General features: G+C 35.7%; 2 protein-coding genes across 2 annotated transcripts; both read right to left on the bottom strand.

Moving 5' to 3' along the window:
* Positions 1 to 2,175: 2,175 nt before the first annotated feature.
* On the bottom strand, positions 2,176 to 7,772 carry LOC145219357 (uncharacterized). The gene is made up of 3 exons (XM_080086730.1): positions 6,874 to 7,772; positions 4,919 to 5,107; positions 2,176 to 3,267 (listed from the first exon to the last, which is right to left on the bottom strand). Exons 1-3 carry the CDS (start codon positions 7,693 to 7,695, stop codon positions 2,416 to 2,418), a joined length of 1,863 nt encoding a protein of 620 aa, XP_079942856.1. The 5' UTR covers positions 7,696 to 7,772; the 3' UTR covers positions 2,176 to 2,415.
* A 3,290-nt stretch (positions 7,773 to 11,062) lies between these two features.
* LOC145219356 (uncharacterized) lies at positions 11,063 to 16,195 on the bottom strand. The gene is made up of 3 exons (XM_080086729.1): positions 14,906 to 16,195; positions 12,119 to 12,263; positions 11,063 to 12,009 (listed from the first exon to the last, which is right to left on the bottom strand). The coding sequence occupies exons 1-3, from the start codon at positions 15,344 to 15,346 to the stop codon at positions 11,675 to 11,677; spliced, it is 921 nt and encodes a 306-aa protein (XP_079942855.1). The 5' UTR covers positions 15,347 to 16,195; the 3' UTR covers positions 11,063 to 11,674.
* Positions 16,196 to 16,625: the final 430 nt, after the last annotated feature.

The raw sequence follows: 16,625 nt of genomic DNA, 5'->3' as shown, positions 1-16,625 counted from the left end.
AGAGCTAAAAGTTTCTTGATACATTATGTCTGGCAGCAACAGTTTATTCCTTTTACACATTATTTCCCCAATGTAATAATAAAGAAGTATGAAGCAATAGGTTAACATAACATGTAAGCAACAAATTTCTTCAATCTCAACACTCAAATTTTACTATGTTTAAACAAGTTTGCAAACGTATAATGTTTTTTGAACAATGCACCGGCTTGCAAACAGAATCAACATAAATGCAATCAACAATCTGCAAATTAAAATGTGTAAGTCTGCCAGCACTATCTGGGTTCGCAAATTACGGTCAGCTGTGCAACATTTTTTTTTGTTTCTAGCCTGTCCGATTACAAACGTCATCTATATTTAAAATTGGCAAAATCAACTGTTCGGAACGATTTTCAATAGCTCTGGCAAAATTTATGTTTGTCTAATACTCTAATATAGACCCGCATGTGTAATGCGCAAAACACCTGTAACTTGAATAAGAAGCAATATATCTCGCTGTAGTCAATGTAACCAACAAGTAAACACCAATCAAGTTTGCTTGTTTCTCCTTATTGCTAAGTAAGTTGAGTAAAGTAAGTAAAGTCAAAAAAATCAAAGCATGTTGCCTTTTGTAAACTCCAATTGAGTAAACAACGTTTGATTTAAAACGTGCATATATGTTTTGTGATACATTTGAGTTGAGACATGTAAATATTAGCAAGTATAGATAAGACTTAAAAAGTACGAAGAGAAAAGGGGTTGCAACAATGTTAGTGCTCAGTAGTGCTGTTTGGTTGATGTTAACTGCTTTATTGACTTGTATGCTATATAATGTATTGGTTTATTACCTATGTACTTTATTCTATTTGGATAAGAAATAGCTGAACTCGTGTTGTTAATAACTAAAAGAGTTTCCAAAAGAACTACTGTTTAACACTATACATATATTTAAACTGGACAAAGTCAATTGTACTCATCGTCTTTTTGTCTTACGTAAAAGCTGTTTCTCGGTCATCATACAATTGCTGAGTCACCGTTATGAAAAATAATTTCACAATTATCCAGTTTTGTGTGTGCTTTTACTCTTTGTATCAACTACTAAACAAGAGATCGAAACCTTGTTTTGTTTAAACAGGAAAAAAACAGAGTTTGAACACTTTATTGTCATAACCGAACAAGTATGTATGTTATAACAAACATATAAATATTTTAACGTTGGAATTGGTAAAGTTAAGAAAATTTGAAAATTCCGAACCAAAAAGTGCTTACAGGTGTATGCAATCACCTACAAAGTTTGTTTGGTGCATATATTGTTAAAGCTAACAGAGTTTGAAAATTCCACATGATAATTGGTCCTAGTTTTACGAAAAATATCTTTTGTTGTAAAGAAATTGGAAAAAATGCAGAAAAACCTCAAATGTATGTCAAGAAAAGGTTGCTATTACAAAATGCTGTTGAAGTAGAAATAACTAAATTCGCAAGCAAATCTTTGTCATTTTATTTACAAAACAGGTTTGTCACATTCATGTGTCTTCACTAGAACTGCTTTAATTTTTCCCTTCATTTAAACCTATTTAATTGCACCATTTTTAACTGAATTTAGACAAAACAATTTTTGAAGAATATTATATCGGACTGATTACAAATGAAATTTCAGATTATAAAAACTATTTTAACCCTAAAATATTCATGTTTGTCGCTTGGACCTCACGGGTGTATGCATAAAACAACTAGTTTTAACCATGACTGACAAATAAATAGTTTTCCTTGCATTATTTTTCAGTAACATTCAACAGAAAATAAAACAACATAGCTTATTACTGTACTGGCTTAACTATTCCTTGGAAAGTTCGCCTTAGATTTGAAACAAATTTAACGAAAGTGAATAAGATAAATTGTAGTACAATGTATTTTTTTCTCGTTTAATGATTTTAAATAATTTGTGAGCACTTTTGATTGGATTAAATTAATATTGTTTGGATGTTGTTTGCAAAAGTGTAGGGAAAAAATTCTGGTTTGTAACTTAAAAGCTAGATAAATTTCCTGGTTCATGTGTATATTGTAATACCTGATTTGTTGGTTTTAAAGTTCATCATTATATTTTCGATTAGATTTAGGTTTCTAACCTAACAATTCTAAACCAAGACCAGTTTTATTTTATGTTCTATAAACGCTTAAAACGATGAGCAGTTCCCCAAGTATGTTTAGGCACGACTCGCCACAGCCGAGATATTTATTTAACATGAGCAATATTTTCAACTTGGACAGAAAACGTTACATATAAAAAATTTACAAAGTTTTGGAATCGCTGTAGTCACTGAGAGCACAAATACGTTCATAGTAAAAATATCCATTGAATTCTCAGGTGAAAACTTGTTTTCGCAATAAAACTTTGTTTCAGCATTTTAATTTGGACTTTCCCTGCGAAAGCAAACTCTTTTAGCGAACCTCACGTCGATGATTTTTTTTATTGGAGTGTGTCAACATGTGTGTTTTCAAAGTACTGCCACAAGCAAACCGTTTCTCACAAACAGCACACTGATGAGGTTTTTCTTTAGTGTGAGTCAACGTATGTCTTTTCAAGTCTATACCACGAGCAAACCGTTTCTCACAAACATCACATCGATGAGATTTCTCGTCAGTGTGAATCAACATGTGTGTCTTTAAATCACTACCACGGGCAAACCGTTTCTTACAAACAAAACATCGGTGAGGTTTTTCATTCAAACTTCCACTCTGTGTAAATCGTGCATCACAAAAATCACATGGATAAGGTTTCTCATCTGTGTGAACCAACATGTGTTTTTTCAAATCTCCACCACGAGCGAATCGTTTTTCACAAACACCACATCGGTGAGGTTTTTCATTGGTATGAGTCAACATGTGCTCTTTCAAATCACCTTTACGAGCAAACCCTTTTTCACAAACGTCACATCGGTAAGGTTTTTCATTGGTGTGTGTCACCATATGTTTTTTTAATACTCCAAGCAGAGTGAATGTCTTTTTACAAACGGTACACTGATAAGATTTTTCTTTGGTGTGGGTCAACATGTGTTGTTTCAAAATCCAACTTTGGGCGAATGTTTTTTCACAAACATCACATCGATGAGGTTTCTCTTTAGTATGAGTCAACATGTGTCTTTTCAAAATCCAATTTTGGGCAAATGCTTTTTTACAAACATCACATCGATGAAGTTTTTTAATGCTGTGTTTCAGCATATGTCGTTTTACATTTCCACCTTCAAGATACCTTTGATCACAGCCAAAATCCTTTGATGTCATCTCTCCTAAAATTAGTTATTCAGGGTATTATACGTGAACTGATTTGCGATGAATATGTTATGAGCTGAAACAAGATAGAATTTTTTGGTTGGCTTGGCAAATGCAAATATGTCGTCGGACGTCTCTACCTCATATACAGGGTGTCTACATCAGTGTAATGTCAGCTACCCAACATAGGCGTTAGCACCCTTGGAGTGGAAACGAAGATAATAACGTGAATCGTAGATAAGTGTTGTAAATCCGACTGATAGCTAGTCGACATTAGAACATATGTTTTTGTATATATTTTGAACGGTAGGTACCTTGTAATACTGGTTGGTTTGTGATGCGCGCTTAAACAAACTGTACCATTCAGGGGTGTCGAAAGTTCTGTATACAGGAATAAAATATTCTCGTATTTGTCTACTAACAAACCAGCACATTCAGGTACCTACAGTTGTCCCACCACCCGTTAAACCAAAGCCTTTTGGTCCGGACAGCTCAAAGAACGGGCGCCTGAAAGAACACCAATAAGACCTAGTAAATTGGCTTTCGTTGAAATCTTTTTTTTTCGTTTCGGAACGTAGAAGCACAAACATATTTACATCATACTAAACATTATCGTGTTGGTGTAAGGATGTATGTTCCACGACTCTAGGAAACCTCGCTTGTTTCCCTCGCTAACACCTTGGCAGCAGAAAAGTCAATAGTGTAATTATGGACAGTAGTAGCATGTTATGGGCAGTAAAAATGAATTGCGAAGGGTACACGAGGCCCTGCAGTTAAACGGCTACCCGAACTGGATTATCAGTGACCGAAAAACCAAGGTTGCACGGAAAAAAGATTCAGTCCAAAGAGCGTGTTTTTGTCACTTTGCTATACATTCCTAAGTCAACGGATGTAATCCGTCGCATGTTGGCCGATTTTTGGGTCTTGGTAGAGATTAAACAAGTCAACCCTACGCCAGATGCTGTCGCACCGCAAAGGCACCATAGATACAAACGCGACAAGGGGCGTGGTGTACGCAATACCCTGTGGAGAGTGCAATAAGATTTCGCGGCGAGACGGGGAGGTCTTTAAACACGCGCCGAAAAGAACATAAAGGGGATGTGGCCAAGAAAGATGCGAAAAAAATCGGCATTAGCACAACATGCTACTGTGCATAATCACACCATAAACTTTTCTACTGCCAAGCTGTTAGCGAGAGAAACCGAATTTCACAAGCGATGTTTTGTAAAGTCGTGGAACATGCATTTTCACACCAACATGATGAACGCTAAAACCGACGTTTCAATTCCGATAACTTAACCGTCGCTTTTGCACCATTGAGCTATGTGTTATTACACGACCATTGGTGCGCACTGCTTTTCACCGTCGCGTAATGTGTGTGTTTTACCACACTTACTGCTTTATAACAACTTCATGTTCTCAATTTATGTCATTACCCTGATGAAGGCGTCTTGTATGGGACATAGAAACGTCGGCATATTATAATAAAAACTGCTGGAAGAGCTAAATGTTAGTTGATACACTATGCCTGGAAGATGTAGTTTATTCACACTACACATTACTTCCACCGATTTAATGAAGACCGAAATATGAAGCATTCGGTCAACATAACATGTAAGCAACAAACAAGTCTGCAAACGCAACATTTGTTGGTGTGCTGTAAAAAGAAAACCCTTTTTTCACAAATATCACATCGATATGGCCTCTCTTTAGTGTGAATCAACATGTGTCTTTTCAAAGTTCCACTGTGGGTATAAGTTTTTTCACAAACATCACATCGCTTAAGTTTCTCAATGCTGTGTTTCAGCATACGTCGTTTCACTTTTCCACCTTCCAAAAACCTTTCATTACAAATATCAGCCTGATTCACGCCAAAATCCGTTGATGTCATCTCCCTTTAAATCAGTTATTCAGGTTTTATAATTAAAAAATGTTTATTCTGATTTCGTCAAACTTATATTGTTTCCACAAAGGAACATGACCATATTTTTTCTACGATATGTGTGATGAATAATGTTTAATATTTGCCCCACCTTACATCGTTTAATCTATATTTTGAAAACTCAAGTGGTTTTACCAACGATTTGTGGATGGTGATGCTGTTCCGTATTTCTCCAAGTTTGACTACGTTATAGTTGTAACAACTTTGCAATCAAGCGATCACGGCACACTTAAACCTAAATTATATTTAGCCAAACAATCAGCTGTTTACCAAGGATGCTCATATGGCAAAGTGTCGCTACATGAATAATATTAATACAATTTCGTTTGTATGAGTTGCATGAAAACGAAAAGTAACGGTATACAGCAAATTTATTGTGTAACATTTCAACGGTTCGACAAACTACGAACAACAGAAAACACTACAAAAACCTGATCATTTGCTTTACCGATGGGCTCTTATTAACACAAGTACGATATATTTTCGTTTGCAAATAGCTAATATTCAGAAACCCTGATATTTGCAATGAGGAAAGTAAATATATAATTGTTGTGAAAAATATGATCCTGCATGTACATAGAGAGTTCACAAAGTGTAGTTCGCGGTCGTGTGAGTTTTTCAAGGTACTGCGAATGCTACTTTCACAAATTAACAACGCGATAGGTTTGCGCTATGAGCCTCACCAAGTTCGTTCAAACTGCTGCCTCAAGATTCCTTGGAGATAAATTTCAGAAAACAACACTTGTGTAATCCGTTGACTACATTATTGTTTTACTTGGTTATCAGCGACAGAAATATTTTATAGAGTCTTATTCAAATAGAAATCGTAATTAAAGTAGTGATGTACCGAATCGGCAAAATTTCGATTCGGCCGAAACCGAATATTCGGCGGTTTTGCCGAATAAATTCGGCCGAATCAACCGAATCATTTATGACGTCACGCAAAGTCGTATCCTACGCGTTTGACATTAAAGCAGAAATTTATCTACCATACAATTAGTGCAGAATGGTTGTGTTTCGTCCTTATTTTCTTTATGTGGGATTTAACATCGCCGCAAGCATGATTGCCACCCCGACAATGAATACTGATTTTTTTGTCTGCAGTGGGAAAAGTGTCAGTATGATAAAAAATATAATGATAGACGTGATTTCCGTTGGTACTAAGCAGAAATGACACGTTTACCGCTTTAAATAGGTGTTCGTAAAAGGTTCGGTTTCGGCCGAATCGCAACAAATTATTCGGCCGAAACCGAATCTTTGCAAAAGTGGCCGATTCGGCCGAATAAATTCGGCAAACCGAATATTCGGTACATCTCTAAATTAAAGAGAATACAGCATTTAGCGCAAAAGCATATAAGAATTCAAAACCTATTTTAAATATTTAATAGTATGTTTAATGTTTCACAAACACGGTTAAGTATTACCTAGCACGTAGGCGGCTGTGCTTTCTTTGTGGAAAAAAACAACAAAACAAAACGGCGGGTATTAGCATGCTGCCGCTACAGAGGATATGATTTCACATACATATTCAAATCATCAGTGTTTACTTTGTGACTCTCTTTTTTACATTGTTAGGCCACCAAAGCTGTACAAATAGGTGTTTTTTCAGTCACAGCAAATATTTTTGCGAAGATCAAATCGGTAAATTTTCAGTTTATTGTGAGTCAACAAGTGTCTTTTCAAACTTGAAATGACTTTGAATCTTTTTCCGCAACCAAAATATCAATGGGTTTTTGTTTTGTATGAAGCAACACGTGGGTTTTCAAATGTCCGCTTTGGGTAAATCGTTTATCACAAGTATCACATCGATGTGGTTTCTCTCCAGTGTGGATCAACATGTGTGTTTTGAAATATCCACTTCGAGAAAACCTTTTCTCACAAACATTACATCGAAGAGGTTTCTCGTTAGTGTGAATTAACATGTGGGTTTTCAAATTTCCGCTTTGGGAAAATCGTTTATCACAAATATCACATCGATGGGGTTTATCCTTAGTGTGCGTCAACATGTGTCTTTTCAAATTTGAATTGATACTGAATTTCTTTTCACAAACTTCACATTGATGAGATTTCTTTTTAGTGTGGGTCAACATGTGTCTGTTTAAACTTCCACTGTCAGCAAATCTTTTTTCACAAACGTAACACCGATTGGGTTTGTTCTTACTGTGCGTCAACATGTGCCTTTTCAAATTTGAATTGATACTGAAACTCTTTTCACAAACAACACATCGATGTGGTTTCTCTTTATTGTGATTCAACATGTGTCTTTTCAAATCTCCACCACGAGCAAAGCCCTTTTCACAAACATCACATCGATTAGGTTTTTCTTTGGTGTGAGTCAACATATGTATTTTTAAATTTCCACTCTGGACAAAAGTTTTTTCACAAACATCACATCGATGATGTTTTTTAGTAGTGGGTGTCAGCATATGTCGTTTTGCATTTCCACGTTCCATAAACCTCTGACCAAAAACATCACTTAACTCGAAGTCGAAATCCTGTGATTTCATTTAGTCAATATAGTTGTTCAGATATTATAAAGAAAAGTTTTATCTGACTTTCTAGTACTATGTTTTGACCTGAAACAATATGTTAGCTTTGTCATTCAACCCATTTGAAACCATGAAATATTATTTTAAAATTGTTTTGCATAATTTTAGTTAAACAAACTTACCACCACTGCTTTAGTGTGTAGACCAAAGTGTTAAAAATGCTTTTTTGTATGCCATCCCAAAAAAGAAACGAAACTTTTGTGGACATTTCTGGACTTGCTTTGTTGGCAACATTACAAAGTTAACAGAACCAAACATAAGATTTTGAAACAGAACAAACACTTTTGATTACGCATAGTCTAATTTTCCACTGTGTTCAGTGTTGCCGCTAACTGGCATTAACTTGCTTCGCAATGCTGCAGTCAGCTGTGCAATAATTTTCTTTTCCAGCGTGTACGATTGCAACCGTCATTCATAATGGTCATAAACTGGGCCTGGGGACTGGTAACTGCTTAGTCCAAATGCTTAAACCTGTACTTTAAGGTATGCGAAAAATCATTTCAATTAGCCAGGTACTAACACACCGGTGAAAACACTTTTCGCAATTTTTATTACCTTTTCTGGAAAATGTTACAAGTAATATTAATTTACGCTTTATTCAAAACTGCAGTTATATTACACACTCAACTTAACCTCAACAAAACGCTTGTGAAATATTAAACATGTGTGCTATAAACAATAAAGAATCGTCCTAACAAATCAATTCATCTTTTCATTGGCTTTACCTCGCTACTGAAAATCCCTCAACTGGGCTACTGTTTCCAGTTGCCTCGCTTACACGAAGTAATTCAAGCAGTAATCGGTTATGCAGCTGCGTCCTCCGACGTTTGCACGTTTTTTTGTATTACAGGAAGCAATTGAATAGGGTGACTCAGGGCATACAAACAGCGACAAATGGTTTATGTTGCGTTTTTTCAATAGAACGTTTGGTAACGTATGCTTTGACTGCTTTTTGAATGGCAATTTAGGTGTCAACTATGCGTGATTTTACAAACTCATTCAACTATAATGACGCGTGTGAACCCCTTCACATGGGGTTGTACACAACAGTGAAACGAAATTGCACAAAGTGTCAGTTAACACCCCATATTGCGTGATGCAAGCCAACAAGTAGTTTACACCTCGTTTTCTCTCTGAGTTAACTATTTGATTATATTTATTCGTTTTTTTATGATGCAAAATTAATTTTCAAACGTTTTTGCTTTGTGTGTTACGAAAAAGTCATTTACTCGTCATCACCAAACTGCTAAGGAGAAGTTTACAAATCGGAGAACCAGAGAATCCTCAGCCGGGGTTCATTTGCCTTTTATTAATGCAGAAAAATTAAGGGTTAAGTGTTGAAAAGTGTTGCTTCTAGGATATGTTCTTACGAGCGGAACCACGAATCTTAAGTATATTTACAACGCAAAGAAAAACTGCTTGAAGCTATAACATATTTAAAACACTGATGATGCGACATTGTTAAGCATAAAGGAAAAAAAATTCAGACATTTTCCACATAGAAATTAAGGCGAACTGTGAAACAATTGAATTTTAGGAAATATTACCATCAAGAAACATAATCAAACGAAATACTGTTAGACATTAATTGCAATATCTGCCAATCTCGCTTAAATTTGCACAAGGAGCAGACCAGAAAAATCTAACATGCGATGGAATCCCACGACAGGGATTTAATTATACTTTGTTTGAACAAATTCGCAGAAAAAGAGACCTTTGCGGCACATTATAATGTTTTCTAAACCTGGCATCGGCCTTGTATCTGCTAACCAGTTGTTGCGCGTACACAAAATAATGTAGACACAAATTAGTTGTGTAGGTGCGATCTCCGACGTTTGTACGTTTTTGTGTTACAGTAAGCTATTGACTAGTTTGACTCAGGGCATGTAGTCAATTAACCAACGTTTAGCAGCGTATCCTTAGCTTGTGCTTTGAATTCCAATTTAGGTATCAACTACGCGGCGTGATATTACACACTCATTTAGCTACAGTGACCGTTCTGGTGAGCGAAACGTTGGCAAAAATACAAGTTCTTAATAAAACAACTAGCATTTTGTTTAGTTACACCACGTGAACGACAAATTAGTTAAAAATAAAGTATGCAATTTGCTATCAGCTAAAACTAAAAAAAGCTTACAACGCTGTTAATACGATTATAAATAATCACAAAACATGATCTGGGAAATAAAAATATATCACATCCATGTCAATTTCGGTTACGGTTTTCGTTTCGTTTTAGGCGGAAAGTGTTTTTATGTTAACACGTGCCGTTAAACCCAATAATTCCGCGTGTAGATCAAAGTGTTCGTAATGCTGCGAACGTTATCATTACTTTTTTCGACAGTTTGATTTATAATCGTATGGATAACAATTTTGATTTTGGTTAAAGGAGATCTACAGTACATTACGCACATTGTTAATTGTTCAACAAAATCATCAACGTTTAATAAACTTACTCCAATTCTGTAATCGTTTCCAAACAAATTACCATCCTGCAGTCTCGAAGGGTCAGTGCCATAGACGTAAGGATAAAAATAAGTGAGTAAACTTATTATTTCTGTTGATTTTGCATTAAGTCGATCCAACGTCGAATTTACATCGGGATAAAACACTGAAAAAATTTGTTTTAATGTCAATTAACATTACATGGTACTGCATTAAAAAGCTTTAAACGATCGCTGATAACAAACATTCCATTGGCGGTTGAATTTGCCATACTAGAAAATATTCAGTAATTGATTGGTTTAAATTATTTGCAAAAACAACATGTGAAGTGTTTGTCTTACCACTTTTTGGTTTTAGTTGATATCGAGAGTAACACATTTTGTGCATGTTTTCTCTAAAAATTTGCATAAATCCGTTTTCTATTTAATATTGCAAGCAACTCTGCTCTCTGCAGGCCTCCAGTGGTGTTTGATTAGGAGCATGACGTAACATCATGTATTTTCCCTAAAAACTAGCAGGTGCTGAAAAAAATTGCATGATGCAACAAAATATTTGCCTGATATTCATAACAAGCTTGACTTTTATAATCTGATCTTGTGCAAGTAGCAAATGTCTCTAATGTATCTCATCCAGTTTCGGTAATCTGGAATTGAAAAACCACGAACAATTTTCGAGTGGAGAAAATAATCTTTTTCACCTCTAACATTTTCGTTGTTGTTTGACGACGTAACAAACCACAAATTAGCCACAAACCACAAATTCAAAAAAGGACAAATCTTAAAAACAACGACGGCCTTGCAACCCTGTCTTTAGCGCACTGACGGGACAATGGTGAAGTATTTATATTTTATGCAAAGTAAGAAATTCAACGTCCACACGCTTGTTTTTAGGTAATTGTATTCAATTATTTGTATCTCAACAACTTTTTTAAAAGATTCATCCAACAAAAAACTTGTGCAACTGTTATCTTACAATGGAATTGGATACGAAACTTGGCGAGTACTTTGACTGAATGCTGACAATTCATCCATTGCAATATGAGAAAGCTCAAACACAAAGTGAACTATATCATACTTATTGTTTAAACGAACGAAAATTTGGAGTTTTTTTCTCTTCGTCAAACAACACGATGCACCTCAATTTTTAAGTCGAGTTTGCTAAAAGGTTCGCTGTGCAACACTTACGAGATGTAAATTTCGCTGCGGATCCAATGATTGAAAATAGATGAGGATGTACAGCAATACAAAGTATCCCATAATATCCTATCAACTGGCACCTAATGTTCACATAATTTGCAGTGGATTCAAATAGCGTTTGTTCAACATTAAATGACAACAAATCGCAATACATCAATGGAGCTTCTCATTAGTGATTAATTTTCAAATCTCCACTATAAGCAAACTTTTTCACACAAACATCTTATCTATGAGGGTTCTCTTTAGTATGAATCAATATGTGTCTTTTCAAAGTACTACCACGAGCAAACCGTTTCTTACAAACGTCCACATTGATAAGGTTTTTCTTTAGTGTGAGTCAACATATATCTTTTCAAATCTAAACCACGAGCAAACAGTTTCTCACAAACATCACATCGATGAGATTTCTCTTTAGTATGAATCAACATGTGTGTTTTTAAATTTCCATGCTGTGTAAATCCTTTATCACAAACATCACATCCATAAGGTTTCTTATTTGAATGAATCAACATGTGTTTTTTCAAATGACCACCATGAGCAAACTTTTTTTCACAAACATCACATCGATGACGTTTCTCTTTAGTGTGAATCAAAATGTTTCTTTTCCTATTTCCACAGTGTGTAAATCTTCAACATATGTCTTGTCAAATCACCACTTTGGGCAAATCTTTTATCACATGTATCACATCGATGCGGTTTCGCGTTAGTGTGAGTCAGCATGTGTCTTTTTAAAATTCAACTTTGCGTGAAAGTTTTTTCACAAACATCACATCGCTGAAGTTTCTCAAGGCTGTGTTTCAACATAGGTCGTTTTACATTTCCACTTCCCAAAAACCTTTGATCACAAATATCAGCTTGATCCACGCCGAAATCCGTTGATGTCATCTCCATTTAAATCAGTTATTCAGGTTTTATAAATAAAAAATGTTTGTGCTGTTTTAAGACTTATGTGTTATGAGCTGAAACAAGATAGACTTTTTTGTTCATCTGACAAATGTAAACAAGTCATCCGACGTTTCAACGTCATATACGCGCTGTCTACATCATAATGTCAGATTCCCAACACAGTCGCTGTTATAACACCCCGAGAGTGAACATGAGGAAGACACTGGCGCGAAAACGAAGATAAAAACGTGGGTCAAAATCGTTGATTAACATAACAACTGATGTTCTAAAGTCAATTAGCTATCAGTCGCTTGGAACTGCTGAACAAAGGTTTTTATCTACGTTTTTGCGCCAACGTCTTTCTGGTATTTACTCTCGGGGTGCTAAAGACTGCATCGGATAGCTGATATTATGTTGGTTCAAAGAAACGTGTTTGCAATATGCCTAGTGCTGGTAGTAACACTATATTCACTGAAACAAGTTGTTCTAAAATACACAATTGTTTTACACATTTTTAGCTACTCCAGCAGTTTTTATTTTAATATGCCGACACTTCAAAGTCCAATACGAGACACCTACATCACGGTAATGACAAAAATTGAAATCTCAAAAGTGTTATATAACGACAAGGGCGGCACAACACACACAAACGCGGTGGTAAAAACGCAATGGTCGATTGATAACCACATAACACCGAGCTCAATGGTGCAAAACCGACTGATAAGTAATCGGCATTAGAACGTCCGTTTTAATGTTCATCGTGTTGGTGTGAAAATGTATGAAAACCTCGCTTGTGGAAGTCAGTTTCACTCGCTAACACCTTGGCAGCAGAAACGTTATTGTTGTGATTATGTAGCATGTTTTGCTAATGCCGATTTTTTTGCTTCTTCTTGGCCACAGTTTATTTTTGAGCTCGTTTTGTTTACCAATGATTCATTTTGCTTGCACTGAGCCAGGAAATAGGTGTGGAGCTTGAAGTTTAGATCAAGGGTCCCGCGACAACTTGTTAATTGGCGCATAACGAGATTGATTATAATCAATTAAACTATTAAAAGCACAAAAATAATTAAAGCTCAAAGGGGGTTCGTAATTAGATAACGGTATCGAAATGGGACCCAAAAAGGCACAAACGTTGCACTCAGACCTACAAAAAGTTAGCTTGCTTTATTTTTCCTGTCTTGTTTTGCGCTAAACAGATTTCGGGCGCTCATATCGCGCAGAAATAAGCGAGAGTTTGACTACCGTGCGTTTTTTCGCGTGTCAAGCAGCTTGAACCTGTGGTTCATGGTTCGTTGGCAAAAGTAAATGATGATTATCTATTTGCCTTAAATGTAATAATTTATGATACTGTAATGATTAACTTACATGTTGTGTTTGACAATTCAATTTAATGCGCTTAATTAGCCAGTGTTACAGCGTGCTACTCAGCACTGGGGAATATTTGGTATAAACGCATAAATGTATGATAAGCATTCCACCAATCTAAGCAATAACATCCAATAAAATCCTGTATGATTACCAATGTACAAAACCACGTGATACAAAGCTATTTTGGTTTGAAATTATATAACAATACAGATTTAATGATTTATAGCCCTAAACTGTTATGTGAGCTAAAAATGACGTCGAGCATTTCATTTAGAAAACTAAGGTGCTCGCCGACAATCGAAGTGCAAAATAAAGGGGTAACAAGTTAAGGATAGACCACCAAGCATAGTGTCAATGCGTTTTGTCGGTCAGATATTAATTTGATCAAACTAATATTGTTGCGAAAACGAACATGAGAAAAACACACTTGTATCTTTCAGTCCTTAATTATACAAACCCAAGCAGTTACTAGTGATAACCATTTGTAAAAAGTTGTTCAATATTTATGTACGTGTCTGACTACGTTACAGTTTTTTTTAATATAGTCTATTTATACTATAGTCCAGACCATTACTAATTTCACATAATAATTTTATTATTTTAACGTTTTTTTTACGAGCTTCCATCAAAACCAACGAAAACACTCAGAATTGAACAGAAAGTAGTCAACACCGCATACCGATTCTTTAAATTGCCATAAACCGAAGGCGTATGAAGCGACAAGAACTTGCTTTATTGGAGACTATGTCCTAAAAGCTTCTCACTGTTCATCCCAGAATTTTCTGATACTAATGTGTTTCAATTTAATCTTGAATTTTCTATTTAGGTTTGTCTGTTTAAACATTTTACCCAATGTTAACTAGAGTTAATTGGTTTAAACTGTTAAACATTCAACGCCTATAATATTTTAAAAATTTTGAAAGTAATGTACATTATGTACAACGTGTTTATTGTTGTTCAATCCTAGTAAAAAGTCATTTTGAAATACGACCACTGAAAATACAAAACAGCACCAAACGAGAATTTTTTTTGTAATATTGTAAAGGCATTCCTAATTTAAAGCAATCGGATATTTCATTGACAGCTGCCAAATTTCCCACATAATTTATGCAAGATTTGAATGGTTTGGTAAACAACGTTAACTGTACATAGGGTGACCTTTATTATTGTTGCTCTGTGAGATACATGTTTCTTGTTAGGAAACAAAATCCGCACAAAAAGGCAATGTTTTAGCCCAAGTAAACATTTTAATGAACATCACACCGGTAAAGTTACATTTTCTGGTGAGTCAACATGTGTCTTTTCAAATTTCCAGAGTGGGTAAATGTTTTGTAACAAACATCGCATCGATGAGGTTTCTTTTTAGCGTGAATCAACATGTGTGTCTTCAAATTTCCATGTTGAGTGAATTTTTTACCACAAGTATCACATCGATATCGTCTCTCATTAGTGTGAATCAACATGTGTTTTTTCAAATCTCCACTACGAGCAAACCGTTTTTCACAAACATCACATCGAAAAGGTTTCTCTTTAGTGTGGGTCAACATGTGTGTTTTCAAATTTGATTTAATCCTGAATCTCTTTTCACAAACAACACATCGATAGGGTTTTTCGTTAGTGTGAGTCAACAAGTGTCTTTTTAAATTTCCACTCTGTGTAAATCGTGTATCACAAAGATCACATCGATAAGGCTTCTCATCTATGTGAACCAACATGTGTTTTTTCAAAACATCTTTACGCGCAAACCGTTTTTCACAAACGTCACACCGATGAGGTTTCTCATCTGGGTAAAAGTTTTTTCACAAACATCACATCGCTGAAGCAGTGGCGTAGGAGCATATGCTGCCGCCCCTGGCTTTCGTTGAAAATACCGCCCTAAGTAGACTGCAGCAAATTTTGAAATAGTTTCATGTTCAAGCAATCTTTTCAATAAAAATAATTACAAATAATGTGCCGCGTCTCAGAAGTTCTATATTGCTCGAGAAAGAAGCCTCACTGTCTCAGCGTTAAGGCCAAAAATAAAAGACAAAAAATGGAGAACAATAGTTTTGACTTTTATCCAGAAGGGTCACCTTAAGTCATTTTGCCGCCCCCTTGCATCCTGCCGCCCCTGGCGCAGAGCCAGAACCGCCAAGTGGCTGCTACGCCACTGCGCTGAAGTTTCTCAATGCTGTGTTTCAACATATGTCGTTTTACTTTTCCACCTTCCAGAAACCTTTGATCACAAATATTAGCTTGATCCACGCCCAAATCCGTTGAAGTCATCTCTCTCTAAATTAGTTATTCAGGTGTTATAAAAAATCGTTATGCTGAAAAGATAGACTTTTCTTTTGCCTGGTAAATGTGAACAAGTCATACGGTGTTTCGACCGCTTATACGGGGGTCTACACCAGGGTAACGTGAGCTACCCAAACAGTTGTTCTTATAGCACCCCATGAGTAAACAAAAAAGACACTGGTGCGAAAACGGCGATAATACGTTGATAAAACGTGGATAAAATTCCTAGTTAAGTGTTATAAATGCGACCTATAGTTAATCGGCATTAGAACATCTGTTTTTATATTCATTTTGATCTGTAGGTTCCTTGTAATACTGGTTCGTTTGTGATGTACGCTTAACAAACTGTACCAACCAAGGGTGTTGAAATTTCTGTATCTAAGAATAAAATATGGTCGTTTTTGTCTAGAAACTAACCAGCACATCCAGGTACCTACGGTTGAAGTCCTACCACGGTTTAAACCAAAGCCTTTGTGTATCAAAGTGCCGGACAGATCAATGAACAGGCGCCTGAAGGAATACCAAAAAGAAGTAGCAAAATGGGCTTCGTTGAAATCTTTTGTTTTCGTTTCGGAACGTAGAAGCACAAATATATTTACTTTTCGGCAATTATTCAAAGACCTTTCAAACTTGAAAAGATATTGAATCTTTTTTCGCAAACATCGCAGCGATGGGGTTTCATTTTTGTATGAGTCAACAAGTGTCTTTTCAAACTTC

Source organism: Phallusia mammillata, chromosome 3 (assembly GCF_965637545.1).
Source record: "Phallusia mammillata chromosome 3, kaPhaMamm4.hap1.1, whole genome shotgun sequence".
Lineage (NCBI taxonomy): Eukaryota > Metazoa > Chordata > Ascidiacea > Phlebobranchia > Ascidiidae > Phallusia > Phallusia mammillata.
The sequence above is the reverse complement of the archived record's forward strand: the minus strand, read 5'-3'. Positions and strand labels throughout refer to the sequence as shown.